Raw genomic sequence first — 15,696 nt, 5'->3', positions numbered from 1 at the left:
TTTGTTTATTATCAATCAATGAGGAATTATAGGAGAAGATAAAATAGTTGAAGTTGCAAGAGAAAAAACATTTATGTTTTGGTTTAATTAAGTTTTGAGTCATAGAAAACTTTTAAATAAGTTCCTAATACATTTTTGTGATCTATTAAATTCTCAAGATTTTAAAACATTAAGTTCTTACGGTTAAATTCTTCAATTTTAAAACATTAAGTCCCTGCAGTTAAATTCTTTTGATACGATGTGACCAGTTTAAAAATGTCACATAATATTCTTCACAAGAGAGATCATGAAGACGTGGATCTCTCTCAAAGATTTATAATATTTAACAAAATTCTTTTAAATCCTATTAAAATTAAAAAATTGTAAAATATAAAATTAGAAAAATAAAATGATGAATATTAAGTTACAAAAATATAAATGTAAAATTAAAAATATAAAAATATAAAAATATAAAAAAATAACATTAAGAAATCACAAAAGTAAATTATAAAATATAAAATTAATAAAATTATAAAGTAATGAAATTATAAAAGTATTATCACAAAATTATTAGTATAAAATTATAGAAAATAAAATTAAAAAATTTAAAAGAATGTAAAATTATAAAATTATAGTAGTTATATATATATATATATATATATATATATATATATATATTAATTTTGTAATTTTTTATTTTTTTATAATTTTATAACTTTATAATTTTTTGGTATAAATACACATTTGGTACCCAAACTTTTTCGGAAAGTTCATTGTGGTACCCGAACTTTAGGAATGTTCAATTTGGTACCCCCAATTTTCTAAAGAGGTTCAATTTGGTCCTCTCCGTTAAGTTGGAGTTAACACCGTGTCCGTACGGACACGGAGAGGACCAAATTGAACCTCTTTAGAAAATTGGGGTACCAAATTGAACATTCCTAAAGTTCGGGTACCACATTGAACTTTCCGAAAAAGTTTGGGTACCAAATATATATTTATACCTAATTTTTTTTTAATTTGTAGAAATACCTTAGTCGTCATGGTTATGTTTGATATTTAAAGAGGGTAAAAGGATTAGATAATTGTCATTCCACATAATTAATAAAAAAATTAAAAACAGAAAGTTTTTAAAATTTTGAGAACTTAGCAAGTTAAAAATTTGTTAGAGACTTCTTCTCAAATTTATAATGATTCAAATTAAGTTCTATATCTTTATCAGCAACTTTTTAAATTATTTATAGAAGTTACTTTTTATTATTAGTAATTCATCTTTCGTGTCATTTATTTTCAAAATTGCATTTTGATTCTTTGATCTATCAAGTTAAACTTTTTAAATACGATTTATTGTATCAATTAATTCAAAATCTACCGTTTATCATTTAACTTACCTTTTACTTGAACCTTGTTTTAGAACACTTTAAATTTTAAGAAGTTTGTTCATCATCTTCATAATTACAGTTTACTATCTTAATTTCTCTTAATCAATTCTGAATTGTGATATTCATAATACTATGAGTAAGTTAGAAGTTATTTTAAATCTAAAGAATCAATCATGTTATATAAAAACAATTTTAAAATTTTTATACCTGTCAATTTGTGATGCTAGATGTGCTTGTCTTTATATTTAAAACTAGTTTAATAAATTTAAATTAAAAAAATCACGTGTTATTGTTAGCCTAAATAAAAAAAAAAAAAACTTCAAAATTATTTTATTAATTTCAGTATTCATCTATAGTAACATTGAAATCTAAAACACTGGGTATACGATATCATAAGCTTTGAGTACATCATGGGTGAATCTTTGGCACAGAGAAAGAACATAAAAGAAAATAACAATGAAGAAACAGTTTAATTAAAAGGGTTTCTGATATGCACAATCCAAGTTAGGTCCTGTATCTACATTGAACAATGTTGCATATCTTTTGAAGAATTGAATGCGATTATTCATCCTTGAATCACCAGGAATTCCACATTCAAGTCCACCATTGATTATGTTAGTCACAAGACCATACCCTGCAGTTCTATTACCTGCTATGTCAGCTTCTGTGGGCACATATTTTCCAATCATCACATTGTGGCAAGAAGGTTTCGGCTTTTGCTCTGTCATCCAAAACCACAAAGCTGTTTCAAAGGCAATCACTGAATTGTTTGACACCACATCAGGGTTTCTCAATCCATCAAATCCCAAAGCCTCCCCTGCCGGTCCATAGTTGTAGTTCCTGCACCATACACAAGAAAAGTGTTGAGAATCATGCAGAAACTTTTCTTGTACAATTTTTTGTGGACAAAATTACAAATACTTAAACATCATGAGATATTATATGTATACCATGAAAGTTGAATTGGTCCTCTTCCTTTATAAGTTATTCCTGGGTAGCAAGGCCATTGTTGGTTGGTGGAATTGCAGTAGTCACTCTGAGGACTAACTTCTTCCTTGAAGCACAAACCCCAAGCATAGGGTCCGTCGGGTGCAGTAGCCCAGCCACCGGTGGTTTCTTGAGAAATTTGAGCAAGAAACGCCGCAACCTCACGCTTGCGTGTGATTGAACTACCTCGAGAACCAAATTGAGGGAATCTTGTGCATGCCATGATGAAGGAATCGTAGGTGTAGAAGTTTTTAGCGGGGCATGCAGCGTTGTCTTTGTGAAGGAAAATGGAATTGAAAAGGTCCTCGCTAACCACAGAAGAAACGGGTGATCTACGAGCTTCGGAGCCCAATGATAAGCAGAATAAGAAGGTGCAGAGAAAGACACCCTTCGAGGAGAATGAGAGTGCCATTGTTAAACAAAAAGGGTCAATTTCAAATTTTGTTTTACTGTGGTGTGCGAGAAACAGCATAACTTAGTGAGGCATTTATAGACACAGTCTGAGAGGAAAATGTCCTAACACACAAGTTGAATTTGTCGTATAAAAACACTGTGGGAGGTTTCGAAGGTCAATCGTAAATATTTCTTCTTTAGGAAATGATATTTTAACAAAATTTTGTTTGACAAATAATTATTTTTGGTAAAAAGAATTTTTAAATTTTTAAATTTTATTTTTGTAACTTTCTTAGAAAACAATAAATTATTCAATTTAGTAATTTTGTCAACTTTGTTAAAAATGTGTTTGTTAAAAAATATTTTTGTTTTAACAATTATATTTCCACAACTTTTTTTCAAATCTTGAGTGATATTAATTTTTCATTTTTTTATATTTTAAAATCACTTAAAAAAATGTCACATTATTAAAAAAAATTATCAAAATTTACTTGTTAAAATCTATTAAAAATAATTAAATTAATTAATAAATAATAAATTAGTTAATAATTTATATTGCTGTTCCAAAAGTATTCATGTCATGTTTAAAGTTAAAATAATGTATGATATTTTTAACTATTCATGTTATCAAATTAAGAGAGAAAATTTATAGCTTTCACTTAAATATTTATTATTTTTTTGTCAAATATGTATGTGGTTAGTTTCAGTAAAAATTAGAATTAATTCTTTCTAGAACCAATTTAGTTCATTATTTTTAGAAATATGTGAATTTAATTTAAATCACATTTTTTTAATTTATTTGACGTCTCAAACGTGTTTCTTAGTCAAAATTGAAGGAAACATGTGTCAAACAGTGTAAACAAACTATAATATTATAATACAATGTGTTTGAAACGTCAAATAAACTTTACAAAATTTGTTTAAAAAAATTAAATCTACGTATTTACAAAATTGTGAGACTAAATTGGTTCAAAATTTTTAAGATTAACTAATTTCAATTTAGACCGAAAGTTGAAGGACGAAAAACATATTTAATTTTTTTTTCTAGAAAAAGTATGCTAAGTAGGATATCTTAGACGAAAATAAACACATCATTCAACTATAAAATGTCTTATAGGAAGGACAATTTTTTTCTAAACTTCATTATAAATAAGGACGAATATGGAGTACAGCGATTTTGATGGAATTGATTGACATTTTGTATTCATACATTAAACAGACAATTTATGTGACTTATTTGTCATGTTTGATTCTATTATGTATCAAAACTTATTTAGATTAAGAATGATCATAATAATAAAAGTGAGATTAACCTTATATTAAGTGAAATAATATAAAATTGCGATAAAGAAATATTTACATAATACAATGCATTTGTACATTGTCGTAGCTCTACAAAATACTATAACGTATTTCATGATTTATTATGATGGATCAAATAGAAAGTGTAAAATCTTAAATTAAAGTCTGCAAAACTAATATTTTTTAGACTAATATGTTGATAATTAATATAAAAACCATTATAAATAGTTTTACAATTAAAAAATAAAATAAAAATGTTGTTTAATATTATATGAAGTTTTTTTTTTTTGTCTTCTCCACGAAAATTTATCCGCAATCTGATTTGTGATTGTTTTGTGTTCATGGAACGGGGAGAGTTGACGAAGCATTTGTCGTAAGCCACACGGCAACATGAGTTCAATAGTGCCACCCTGCACTCCGCAATTTGACCACAGAATGTTGATTTTTTCTGTTACCAAATTATAAGGTGTCAAATATTACTGTCATCAATAAGGCTTTTTCAAATATTCAAACTATATTAATTCTACGTGTGTTGTCGGTGGTCGACAAACAAAGTTGAATGAATAATTATCTATAAAGAGGAAATTAAAGTATGAAACCAACAATAGATAGGTGAAATTTAAGAATATGTGTTTGTAGAAACAATTGCGGAAATTAAGCATACACTATCCGCTGTAAAATGCTCGTGTCAAAGACTGAAAGATATGGCTATTAAAAAATCAATCTTCAAAAATTGTTATTGGGCCCGGGTTTGGCCAATCAAACTTAGGTTTTTTCTTTCTGAGTCTTCATTATTACTAACTGCACTCTCATATTTATATAAACAAATTGAAATATTCTTGACATTTTATTTCTGATTACTTACTTTAACAATTTTATCTCTTTCTTTGACATTTTTATGAAAATCTAAAACAAGGTAGAAACAAATTGGGGTAATTTGCTTTTGATAAAGTATATACAATTAAAGTATAAATGTAAATATATAAATTAAATTAATAACTATATTTTATAAGAAGTTGGTGGTACAACTAGACTTGATATTTTCTAAAAAATCAATATGAAATCAATGAGATAATAATGAAAAAGAAAACCCCCATGTGTCCAAAAATACAAGCATAGTTTATTGTAATTCCTTTACCTTAATTGGCTGAAAATCATTGAGCACTCTTATCTTATTTTCTAATTGATAGTGACTTTAATAGCACAATGGTCCTATAATTCTCTTCCAGAACAACTCCAATTAAACTTAAAAAGATGGAGACCAACAACATCATATACTTCTTTCATTTTAAAAATATATTTTTTTATCTATTTTATCTATCAATTTCCCTATATGTAATTAAAAAATAATTAATATATTACCAATTGATAAAAAAATAGTAAATTTTAATGTCTCGAAATTTGTTGGTGTGATTTTCTTTTTCATAAAGAAAGTCCAATTCTTAATCCACGAGAGACTAATGAAAAAACCAAACAAAAAGATCGTCATCAACCACACTTTCTAGAAAAGATAAATGGTGTTCTTGTGTCGATTTTATTTTTTGACATAATATTTTTGTCCAAATTAGACATAAGAGTGAAGCACTTTTGACTTAGCCTCCCACATTTATTTTCCTTTATGTATGGTTCCCCTTTTCACATTAACAAAATTATGAAATCAGATTTCGTCCCACTTGCAGCTTTTAGGTCCAATTTGTCGACTTGTGGTGTGTTTGTTTCTTGAAATTTAGTAGCACTTAAGCTCTTTCACTTCGAGTTTTTATTTTTTATTATTTTTTTATTGACAAAAATAGTTTTTAGTTGTGTTAATGGGAATCTAAATTTATAATCTCTTTCATTCTTCCTTTCAAATCATTTTGTTTCGGTACATTCAAATCATTTCGTTCTGACACATTCAATAAATCTGAGTAAGATAAAATATAATCGTGTATTTATTATCATATGCACACATAAAATAACAAACTAAATAATGATACAGAAGTATATAATATAATTTATGATACAGAAGTATATAATATAATTTATATTTAAATGATTTTTTATTAAAATTACATCTAGCTTTTTTTAGTTGAACTTAATCTACATTTCTTACAAATTATGAAAATTATAAAAAAATATATATCTTATCCGCGTAGCTACATTTTGCACTATAAGAAAACGCGTATACTGTTTTTAAATTATAATTATTTTATTTTAATAAGTAATACAATAATTAGAAATGCGAAGACATATAATATGCTAAATAAAAAAATATGGATATTTATATTATACAAATTAATATTCACATAATTATACTTTATTTATATTTAGATATGGTTAACTGGCTGAGTTTAATATTTGGGTTTATACTTGATTGACATTTATAATGGTTTAAATTTTTTTTATTAAATGGATTAAAAAGTTAGTAGATTAGCATAAATTCCTTTTTTTCTCTTAAGAAAAATCTTGAATTTGAACATTGTGGAATGATTAAAAAACTATTTTAAAAATAGTCATTCATAAACACTATGTATACTATTATATAAAAAAAAAACTATAATTATTTTTACTGTTGTTTCTAGTGTCTTCTTAATTATATACATTTATCTTTTGTTTAATTAAATTAATTTCATTATTTTATGAGATAAATAATCATAAAATCTTTTCATTCGTAAGTAACCCTCTAACTATCAACTAAAAGAAATCATATATAACTTTTATACTTCTATTTTTACAAAATTATTTTATTTTTTATAATTTTTAGAATTGAAATATTTTAATATAATAGAAATTTGACACGTGTGTGTCCACTGCTATTCAAAATATGATTACAAGGAAAATATGTTCTCATACTATAACAGTATAGTAGCCAACATTACACAAATTTTCTAATTAAAATTCAAAGAAGATTAATTCACAGAGGGGAGAACAGATATTGGGTATTGTTGATTTATATGGTTATTGAAGAATCATGTTTGTCCAAGTGTTTTTTTCAACTTAATTACTTTTTTAATTAATATATATATATATATATATATATATATATATATATATATATTATATTTAATGGTTGTTCCGATACATTCAATTTCTTACATTATTCAGAAATCTATATAAAAACCAATTTAAATTCACTTTACTCTTTCAATAGTCAGAAATACATTTTAAGTATAAAATTGTGAATAATGAGATATCTTTTAATAATTGTTGATATTTTATGATATTCACTATAAATTTTTTTATTATTATAGTTGATTTTGTTACCACAATTATAATATATGTTATAATTGTTTAAATGTACAAATTAATATAGATTATATTTAGGAATGATTTAAATGTAATTAGCATAGATCGAGGTAGTTATGTAATCTTTGTGTGTATATATTGTGGTTGGAAAAATAATAAAGGGACGATAATTATATTGTCAATTCTTTTTTGGAAAATGATTTTTTGACTACTAAATTTTGACAATTTTCTCTTATAACCTTAGATGTCATTTTTTAAGTGATTTTTCAATTTTCAATTTTCTCATTCTCAATATTCTAAAACCACTTAGGAGATGCCACCTCATGTTGTAAAAGAAAGTTGTCAAAATTTAATAGTCAAAATATTATTGTCCTTCTTCTTTATGGGACCAGAGCTTTCTCTGATATTATCAGAATAATGGACGAAGCGAATCTCACCTTATGATATATCTGCAGACAAACAACACAAGAAGCATCCTAACATGTTCAACTGAATGGGAAGAATTATGATGAGTGGGCTCGATCTCTGAGAATTGCGTTGAGAGTAAGGAAGAAGTTTGGGTTTGTAGATGGAACAATTGGAAAACTTGCAGGAAAATCTCCAGATCTTGAAGACTGGTGAACCAATAAGTCTCTGTTGGTGTCATGGATAATGAACACCATTGAACCCAAACTATGTTGCACATGGAAGTAGCGAATGACCTGTGGACAAATGTCAAGGAACGCTTCTTGGTACATGATAGACCACATATACAACAACTTAAAGCAGATTTGATTGAATGCAAATAAAAATGAATGACCATCGTTGCATATTATGGCAAGTTGAAGAGGTTGTGGGAGGCTTTGACCAACCATCAACAAACACCTAAATGTACGTGCGGTAGATGCACCTGTGACCTCGGATCCAAACTAGAAAGGAAAAAAGAAATCATATCAAGATTGAAAGCAAGGATTGAAGCATAAAGTTGGACAATAAGAAAGACTATGATTTCTAAAGGACATGATATGGTGACTAAAGCAAATGTAGCAGCGCAAGCCTATGTGTCCAGACCATGAGGACTAAATTCACGACATTTTTGAGATTGAAGGACTAAATTAAATCAAAGTTTCAAAAAGAACTAATTTCAACTTTCACACGAAGTTAAGAGACAAACATATTTAATCCTAAATATTTTGTTTCATCACATCTCATCTAAATATTAATTAAATATTATTTTAAAAAGAAAACAAAAAAACATGATAACAAATATTTAATGTTATTATAATACATATTTTTCTAATATAAATAAATAAATAAATTATAATTATATAAATAATAATTAAATAAAATATTAAATAATTGTAAAAAAAATCCACATATATTTAAAATATACAGAAAAAACTAGTATAAAGAAAATTTAAACTCTTTATCAAATATCGACATATACGACATTCGGAAGTAAATTTGGAGGTGCATTTAGTTTTTCTTATATAGTCGAAGAGTACTTTTGAATTTTAAAAAATTGTTGGAGGTGTAGAATAAATCTCGGAGGTACTGGAAGAAATCCTCCAACTTGGTCCACTGTCAACCTTCACTTGTAGGTTTAAAGCCACCGTCCTATGCCTTTTACATAGTAACACACCATTTATATGAAGGAAATAGGCACAACGTTGTGCCTATATATTAAAATCACAACTAAAGCATTCCCTTGTCGGTTTTTTCTGACCACGACAATAGATTTAACGACACGAAATCAGATTGCAACACTACCATCTTGCGTGTTTGCCAATTTCTGTTAATTTTTGGTATGTGTTAGTTATATTTCCTTGTCCCAGTGGACTATACATTATATTTAACAAAATAAACAAACTAAGATTAGGGTAATTAGGCACGTATTGAACGAAGATTGGGGTATATTATTCAACTTTCGCTTTATTTCCCACCTAATCAATGCTCTAATAATAATAGTCTACGTAAGATAATTAACTATAGAGGTGGTGTAGTGTGGGGAGAAATCAGAATCTGGTGCTGAAAGTACTAATACACACGTGAAGATTAGTTTTGAATTTGTGAGTGTGGTGTTTTTTGAACCCAACGTGCGAGCCAAAGTTTGAAATTACACGAGTGGGGTCTCCCTCAGTCCTTTATTCCATAACACACCCATACTCCATCTCCTTTCAAACATTGTTTCTTTGCCTTAATTAGCCTCAATTATATTTTAATACGCACCATGCATGCGTGGGTCTGCATGGCTCATGCATGGACTTTATTTTTTCAATTTCAACAAAATACTCAAACTTTACTTTATTTTTTAAACCAATACAGTCATTATTTTCAAAACGTCAACATCACTATTATAGTAATAACTTTCTCAGTTTTCAAGATTTTCTGTCAATAATTTTACTCCGTTTTAGTATAATTCAGAAACGATCCAAAAACCCTTTTTAGCTTTTGCATCCTAAGGCTAGATAGATAGATATATAATAGTAATCGAATATTGTGATTAGATATAATTTAAAAGCCTTGCGAAGACTCTTACTAGAACTAATAGAAATTACTTAGTTTATAAGTAAAAAGATTAGTGTTGCGATGATGAAATTTTGTGATAACTACGCTGAATAGTCCATTATTTGTGCAATAATGTGGTAATTAATAAAAATTTGAAGAAAAGGGGTTGGCGTGCGTTATTGAGGTTCACATTAAAAAATAGAATTTAAAAGTTGCTAGAAAAAAATGAATGATGCTGGTTAGGATGACGTTGACTGGATGATGATTTGAAGACTTATAGTTTATGGAATGGCATGTTTTTCAAAGTTATGAACAAGGAAAGATGAATGTAAAAGAAACCTACATAACCTGGCATTGACTTCAGGATACCCATTTGCTAATTTGAAGCTGAGATCATGGGTTCAATTGGTTATTATGTAGGGCTAATTTTGATTCATTATAACGGGTTTGTTGCTTTGCTTGGTATGTGATTATTTTCTAGTCCACCATGGGAACAGTGCCAAATACTATTTCCTCGTCCCTATATAAATATAATTATTATATAGCGTTAATTGAATATTATATAATATTACGAGTTGTATTTTAGTGGGGGAAAAAATCATAAAAGTTAAATTAATGAATAATGCGAAAAGTCAGGTTTCATATTTTATGCTAATTTCAATATTTTGTTTGTTAGTGTTGGTCAACTGTGGCCTAGAATCATTATTTTTTAGAAGAAATTAAACGCGGCTTGCAACCATGTTTCCACAACACACCAACATTTCTTCATTCAAATATCACAAATAATATATGAGAAATTTGAGTGTGTATCTACAAACAGATTAAATTTTATATTTATCTTTCTACATCTATCATATCAAAAATCTTAAAGAGAAAACTCACACAATAAATTTTAATATAATAAGCCAATTTTAGTCATTTTTATTTTATTTAGTGATGTTTTTAATAATATTTTAATTTTAATTAATATTTATTATTTACTTATATCATTCTATTTCAATAAACTATGTGCTTATTAGTTTTTTTTTCACTTATTAGGTAGTGGTAAGTATGAATCGATGATGGCATGAACCTAGAGTGACGTGGGACTGACGTGGAGGGCTGATCCAATACGAAGAGGGCTCCACCTCTTGCAGTTCCTAACGATAGAGCCGTGTCGTCAAACGTCTCCGAAACCGAAATGAATAGAGGAAGATAAAACAAAACCAGATATATTTTTCTATTTTAAACCATTAGTTTTTTATTTTTTCAAATAATAACAACTTTTATTTTTAACAATTGAGAGTAATAACCATTAGTGGTCTGATGAATGAATCTTTTAAACACCATGTTCTTTAATTCTTACCAAACTTTATAGACATTTTGTTATATAGTGTATGTAATATTATCTAAACTTTTAATTTAACAAAACAAAACATTAATATTTAGTAATACGTCAAACAAAAAAAATTATTAAAATAATGATTCAAGATCTACTTAATAATTTCTTACTTGAACAATCTATTGTCAATTATTGTAATCCTTATATTAGTCAGTAAAACATATTTAATAAAAATTAAACACTAAGATTATCATAGTTAAAAATATCGTATTTCTTTTTTCACCTTACGCTCTCCGCACTTTTGTCTTTAACTTTCCAACTGAAAAAGAAAAAAAAAAGTGAAAAAGTTAGGTAAAAAAATGAAAGTAAAAAATAAAGAAAAATAAATAGAAAAAATGTAGTTTAATTGGTTCGATATAATAATTGGATTAAAATATTTAATAAGTAATTCATAAATAATTTAAAAATTATATAAAAAATTATTACAAAATTGTAATAAACAAAAAAATCATATTTCAAAATAAAATATATTAAAATAAACTAATTTACAAATATTAACATTTAAATTAATTTATTTTATTTTATTTATTGTTTTAATATTTGAATTATTTATTTTACCATGATAACAAATATAAGAAATATTAAATTACTTATTTTATTTAAATTTTTTAGTTTAATTATTAATTTATATAATATATAAACAAATATTAAATTAATTTATTTTGTTTCATTTACTATCTTAATATTTTTATTTATCATAATACAACCGTATACTAATAATATAATTATTAAAAACTATAAATGTTTATAATTCATACAATTATTTAAATCATGTAAATATAAATATTAATATTAATATATCAATTGCATTTTTTTTGTATAATTAATGATATTTATAAATATGTTATTAATATTTACATTAATAATTAATGACATGAAAAAGCTTACTCGATTGTATATTTTATTTTTTCGTAAATCCGTTGGTTTCGTAGAAAGTGTTTTATTTTAAAATAAAAATCTATTTTTTATGTTTTTTATTTCATTTTCGTTTTTTCCTAACATATATCCATCCACAGTAATAGTATTTCAGCATATAAGAACAGATTCTAAGTCTTAACTTGAAAGGACCAAAAAGAGAAAATAGAGTGTGAAGTAGCAGTGTCAGTGGCACACATCTAAACCCTTGGCGTTGAAAGTGCTCCTTCTGTTTCTAACTCTCTAAGAGTGATAATGGAAAACCACCACCAAATGCAACAACACCGTCGTCAAATTGGATCCACCAGTCTCGATCTAGATCCTACAACCGTCAACGCCGTCAAAGAACTCGATTTTTTCTCCTCAACTTCACCGTCCAACAACACTCATACTCATAACTCAGATACTCGTCTTAACCTCCACCATCTCCGTTCAAACATTCCTAAAGAGAACGAATCACAGCCTCTTCTCACTCATCAGTTCGTAAATGTAATTTTCCATTTATGCTTGCACTTTAATTAGATTCTGAATCCCCAATATTCATTATTCTTTGTGTTGTGCAATATACAGACTACGCTGAATTTAATGTGTCCGAGTCAGAGTGACGAATTGTCAAGATCAGCAGCAGCAATTGATCAAAATCTTAAATCTCCGGTTTGCATCACCAGATCTTTATATATGCTCATCAAAATTAAATAGATGCCTGAAATTAAGTTTTGAGATTCAATTTTGTTTATCTCTCTTTGCTTCCAGCTGAATACGCTCCAAAACGAGTTTCTGAGACTACAAGAAGAGAATTACAGGTTGAGAACTATGTTGGACCAAATCACCAAAAACTACCACCATCTTCAAATTTTCATTGCTATGCAGAAGCAAAAGCCGTATCAGGTAACTAGGTTTTTATGTATAATTAACAATCATATATATATATGATTGTTACTAGATTATACGTTTTGTGCAGATATGGTAGATCTTATTTTTTACAAATAGAGGAAAGAACATTAAATGAATAGCATCAGTCTAAGATTTATGTATGGTTTGTACTCTCTTTATTAATTCACCCTTTTAAATTCTTTCATATTCTTTCCTACTGTCAGTGTTACCAATTCCAATGGAACATTGATCTAAAATAACTAAGAAAGGTCATCATGATTTCCATTCTTAAAGTCGTCGAACCCATGTATATGGTTTCTTCGGGCTTTCCATGAACTCTAGGTCTTTAGTCAGAAGATAAGAGAAAGAAAAAGACTTAAATATATATGTCATCTATTCTCATGAACATGCCAGATTTTATTTTATTTAATCAAATAATTAAAAAATAAAAATATGTTACTTTTTTAGATGAAAAATCACTTAAAATAAATTAAAGAATTTAAAATAATATAACTTATTTACATTCAAACATATATGAAGTTAAAATCAAAAGCACTGAACTTATTGAGTGTATGGATCAGAAGGTGGAGAGAAATGAGATGATATCTGGTCATCATTTACTGGACCCACAATCATGCACCAGATTGGACGCTAAAGTTGTTGCATCAGTCTCCGATGATAAATCTAGTCAAGAGGTACTGATTTTTTTTTTCTTTAATTTTTCTAGAAAGTCATAGGTACATTATTAACTATATTAAAAAAATGTGCATCATTTGACTAAACGCAATGGTGGAAAGCAGGCTCATGCTGATCGTGTAGAAGATGTTATTGAACAAGCATCATCCAAGAGTCCCAAGTTTGAAGAATCTAAGCCCGGTGAGCCTCCTTTAAGAAGAACCAGAGTTTCCGTGCGTGCAAGATCAGAAGCTCCAGTGGTAATTAATAATTAAATTAAATATATGGTTGTCCTGATCTATATTATTATTGCATATATGATAGCTAATTAAATCTAAATACCCCCATAATGTGAGTGTTCAGATCTGCGATGGATGTCAATGGAGGAAATATGGGCAAAAAATATCCAAGGGTAATCCATGTCCTCGTGCCTACTATCGTTGCACCATGGCACTAGGATGCCCCGTTCGTAAACAGGTAAATAATTCTTCTCATTAATGTTTGGTTTTGAACATGATCGATGTTGTTACATATTATGTTGAGGCAACTACGTTGTACAGGTGCAAAGATGCACAGAGGACAAGAGTGTGTTGATAACAACTTACGAAGGAAATCATAACCACCCTCTTCCACCTTCAGCCACGGTGATGGCGAATTCTACCTCAGCAGCTGCAGCTATGTTGTTATCTTCTTCGGGTTCAACAACTAGTAACCAAGCACTAAACAACAGTGTTGGAGTATTCTCTTCCATGTACCTCTCAGCCTCTGCACCATTTCCCACCATCACCCTTGACATGACCAACAACCCTGTGCTAGGGCACCCTATCATCTTCCCTCCCAAAATGCAACATTCACTAGGGCAAAAACAACCTTTGACAGATATCGTGACCGCCGCTGTTGCTTCGAATCCAAATTTCACTGTCGCGTTAGCAGCAGCTATCTCGTCGATTATTGGAGCTCCTAGAAGCAATGATGGTGGAAATAATATCTACAGTAACAATGGTGGAAACGTTGTTGCTGTTGGGACATCTATGTTGCCTGGACCCACTTAATTCTTTTCACGTTCATGCATGCACTACTTATCGGGTCACCAGCAGCTTCTATACATGAATTGTAGCTTACATATCTATATGACAATGTATACATATTGTTATCTCTATGTATAAAATGTAAATATAGGAATATAGTTTTTTTTTGGGAGAAAAATTGTATGGGAAGGAAAAACTTAACATTCAACACTCAATATTTTTCTCTCGGAATATTGGCCTACAAAATGGAGTTGCTACCTAACATGTGGAAGATTTGGTTACATTGTTGAGGCATGAATATGTAAATTCAAGGAAAATGGAGTTCAGGGTGTTTAAAACTTTATGGAGTGAAATTAGGAACTTTTTGCTTATATATGATGTTTCTTATAAATCTTTCTTGATGTTTAATTTAAAATACTTTTACTATGTGCCTTATTATCTCTACATTGTAGATATGTGCATATAAAATTAAGTTTCATCTTCCATTATATAAATCTTTCTGCTTTTTATATCATTTTTAATGGACAATTTTATTCTTCAATAAATAAAAATAATATATTTTTTATTTAATAAAATAAGTAATTAAACAACCTTTTCCTAGAAGTAATTGTATAACTTCTTTAAAAACAATGAGAAGACATGTACTATGTTTTTGTTCTGACCGCAAGTCTGACAGCAATATAGAATTAACACAGTGTTGCCGAGGTATTGTCCATCTTAAAACATAGAGTTCTATCACAGTTTTTTCTTTAAAAGACATCTCGCAAAGTAAAATGAAGAAGAAATATTTAAATTGTATTTGACAATGACTCCTAAATAATGAGAGACTATTGAGTGTATCAGAACACCTTCGTATATAGGTATATAAATATCCCTTGCATATATTATTTTATATTATTCTCAATAAAATTATATATGTTTCTAAATTCTATTATATTAATATATTTTTAATACCATTTTTACAAAATTGTATATTTTAATATAAGAAAATGATAATTTGACAAAATGTTCTTTTGACAAATAACCATTTTTTATAAAAAAAATTAAAACTTTATTACTTTATTGCTTTATT

At 27.8% G+C, this 15,696-nt stretch overlaps 2 protein-coding genes across 3 annotated transcripts; one reads left to right on the top strand and one right to left on the bottom strand.

Annotated features, from left to right (window-relative positions):
* Positions 1 to 1,719: 1,719 nt before the first annotated feature.
* On the bottom strand, positions 1,720 to 2,790 carry LOC114192497 (Chitinase family protein). Its single transcript, XM_028082237.2, has 2 exons — positions 2,309 to 2,790; positions 1,720 to 2,198 (listed from the first exon to the last, which is right to left on the bottom strand). Exons 1-2 carry the CDS (start codon positions 2,755 to 2,757, stop codon positions 1,832 to 1,834), a joined length of 816 nt encoding a protein of 271 aa, XP_027938038.2. The 5' UTR covers positions 2,758 to 2,790; the 3' UTR covers positions 1,720 to 1,831.
* Positions 2,791 to 12,189: 9,399 nt separating this feature from the next.
* WRKY47 (WRKY family transcription factor) lies at positions 12,190 to 15,015 on the top strand. 2 transcript variants are annotated; one of them, XM_028081812.2, is made up of 7 exons: positions 12,190 to 12,537; positions 12,619 to 12,702; positions 12,802 to 12,936; positions 13,506 to 13,616; positions 13,722 to 13,856; positions 13,960 to 14,073; positions 14,157 to 15,015. In XM_028081812.2, the coding sequence occupies exons 1-7, from the start codon at positions 12,304 to 12,306 to the stop codon at positions 14,646 to 14,648; spliced, it is 1,305 nt and encodes a 434-aa protein (XP_027937613.1). In that variant the 5' UTR covers positions 12,190 to 12,303; the 3' UTR covers positions 14,649 to 15,015. The 2 variants fall into 2 exon arrangements, with proteins under 2 accessions (XP_027937613.1, XP_027937612.1); XM_028081811.2 differs by having other exon boundaries at positions 13,503 to 13,616.
* Positions 15,016 to 15,696: the final 681 nt, after the last annotated feature.

The sequence above is a fragment of the Vigna unguiculata genome, chromosome 7 (genome assembly GCF_037176805.1).
Source record: "Vigna unguiculata cultivar grain cowpea cultivar isolate G323 ecotype 2 chromosome 7, ASM3717680v1, whole genome shotgun sequence".
NCBI lineage: Eukaryota > Viridiplantae > Streptophyta > Magnoliopsida > Fabales > Fabaceae > Vigna > Vigna unguiculata.
The sequence above is the reverse complement of the archived record's forward strand: the minus strand, read 5'-3'. Positions and strand labels throughout refer to the sequence as shown.

What these genes read in the sequence shown, in the direction of transcription:
- LOC114192497 (XM_028082237.2), bottom strand. Translation starts at nt 2,757, where the DNA reads ATGGCACTCTCATTCTCCTCGAAGGGTGTCTTTCTCTGCACCTTCTTA. An exon ending in GGACCAATTCAACTTTCATG is followed by an intron (nt 2,199 to 2,308) that starts GTATACATATAA and finishes TGTATGGTGCAG; the next exon opens with GAACTACAACTATGGACCGG.
- WRKY47 (XM_028081811.2), top strand. Translation starts at nt 12,304, where the DNA reads ATGGAAAACCACCACCAAATGCAACAACACCGTCGTCAAATTGGATCC. An exon ending in ATCAAAATCTTAAATCTCCG is followed by an intron (nt 12,703 to 12,801) that starts GTTTGCATCACC and finishes CTTTGCTTCCAG; the next exon opens with CTGAATACGCTCCAAAACGA. An exon ending in GATGCCCCGTTCGTAAACAG is followed by an intron (nt 14,074 to 14,156) that starts GTAAATAATTCT and finishes TACGTTGTACAG; the next exon opens with GTGCAAAGATGCACAGAGGA.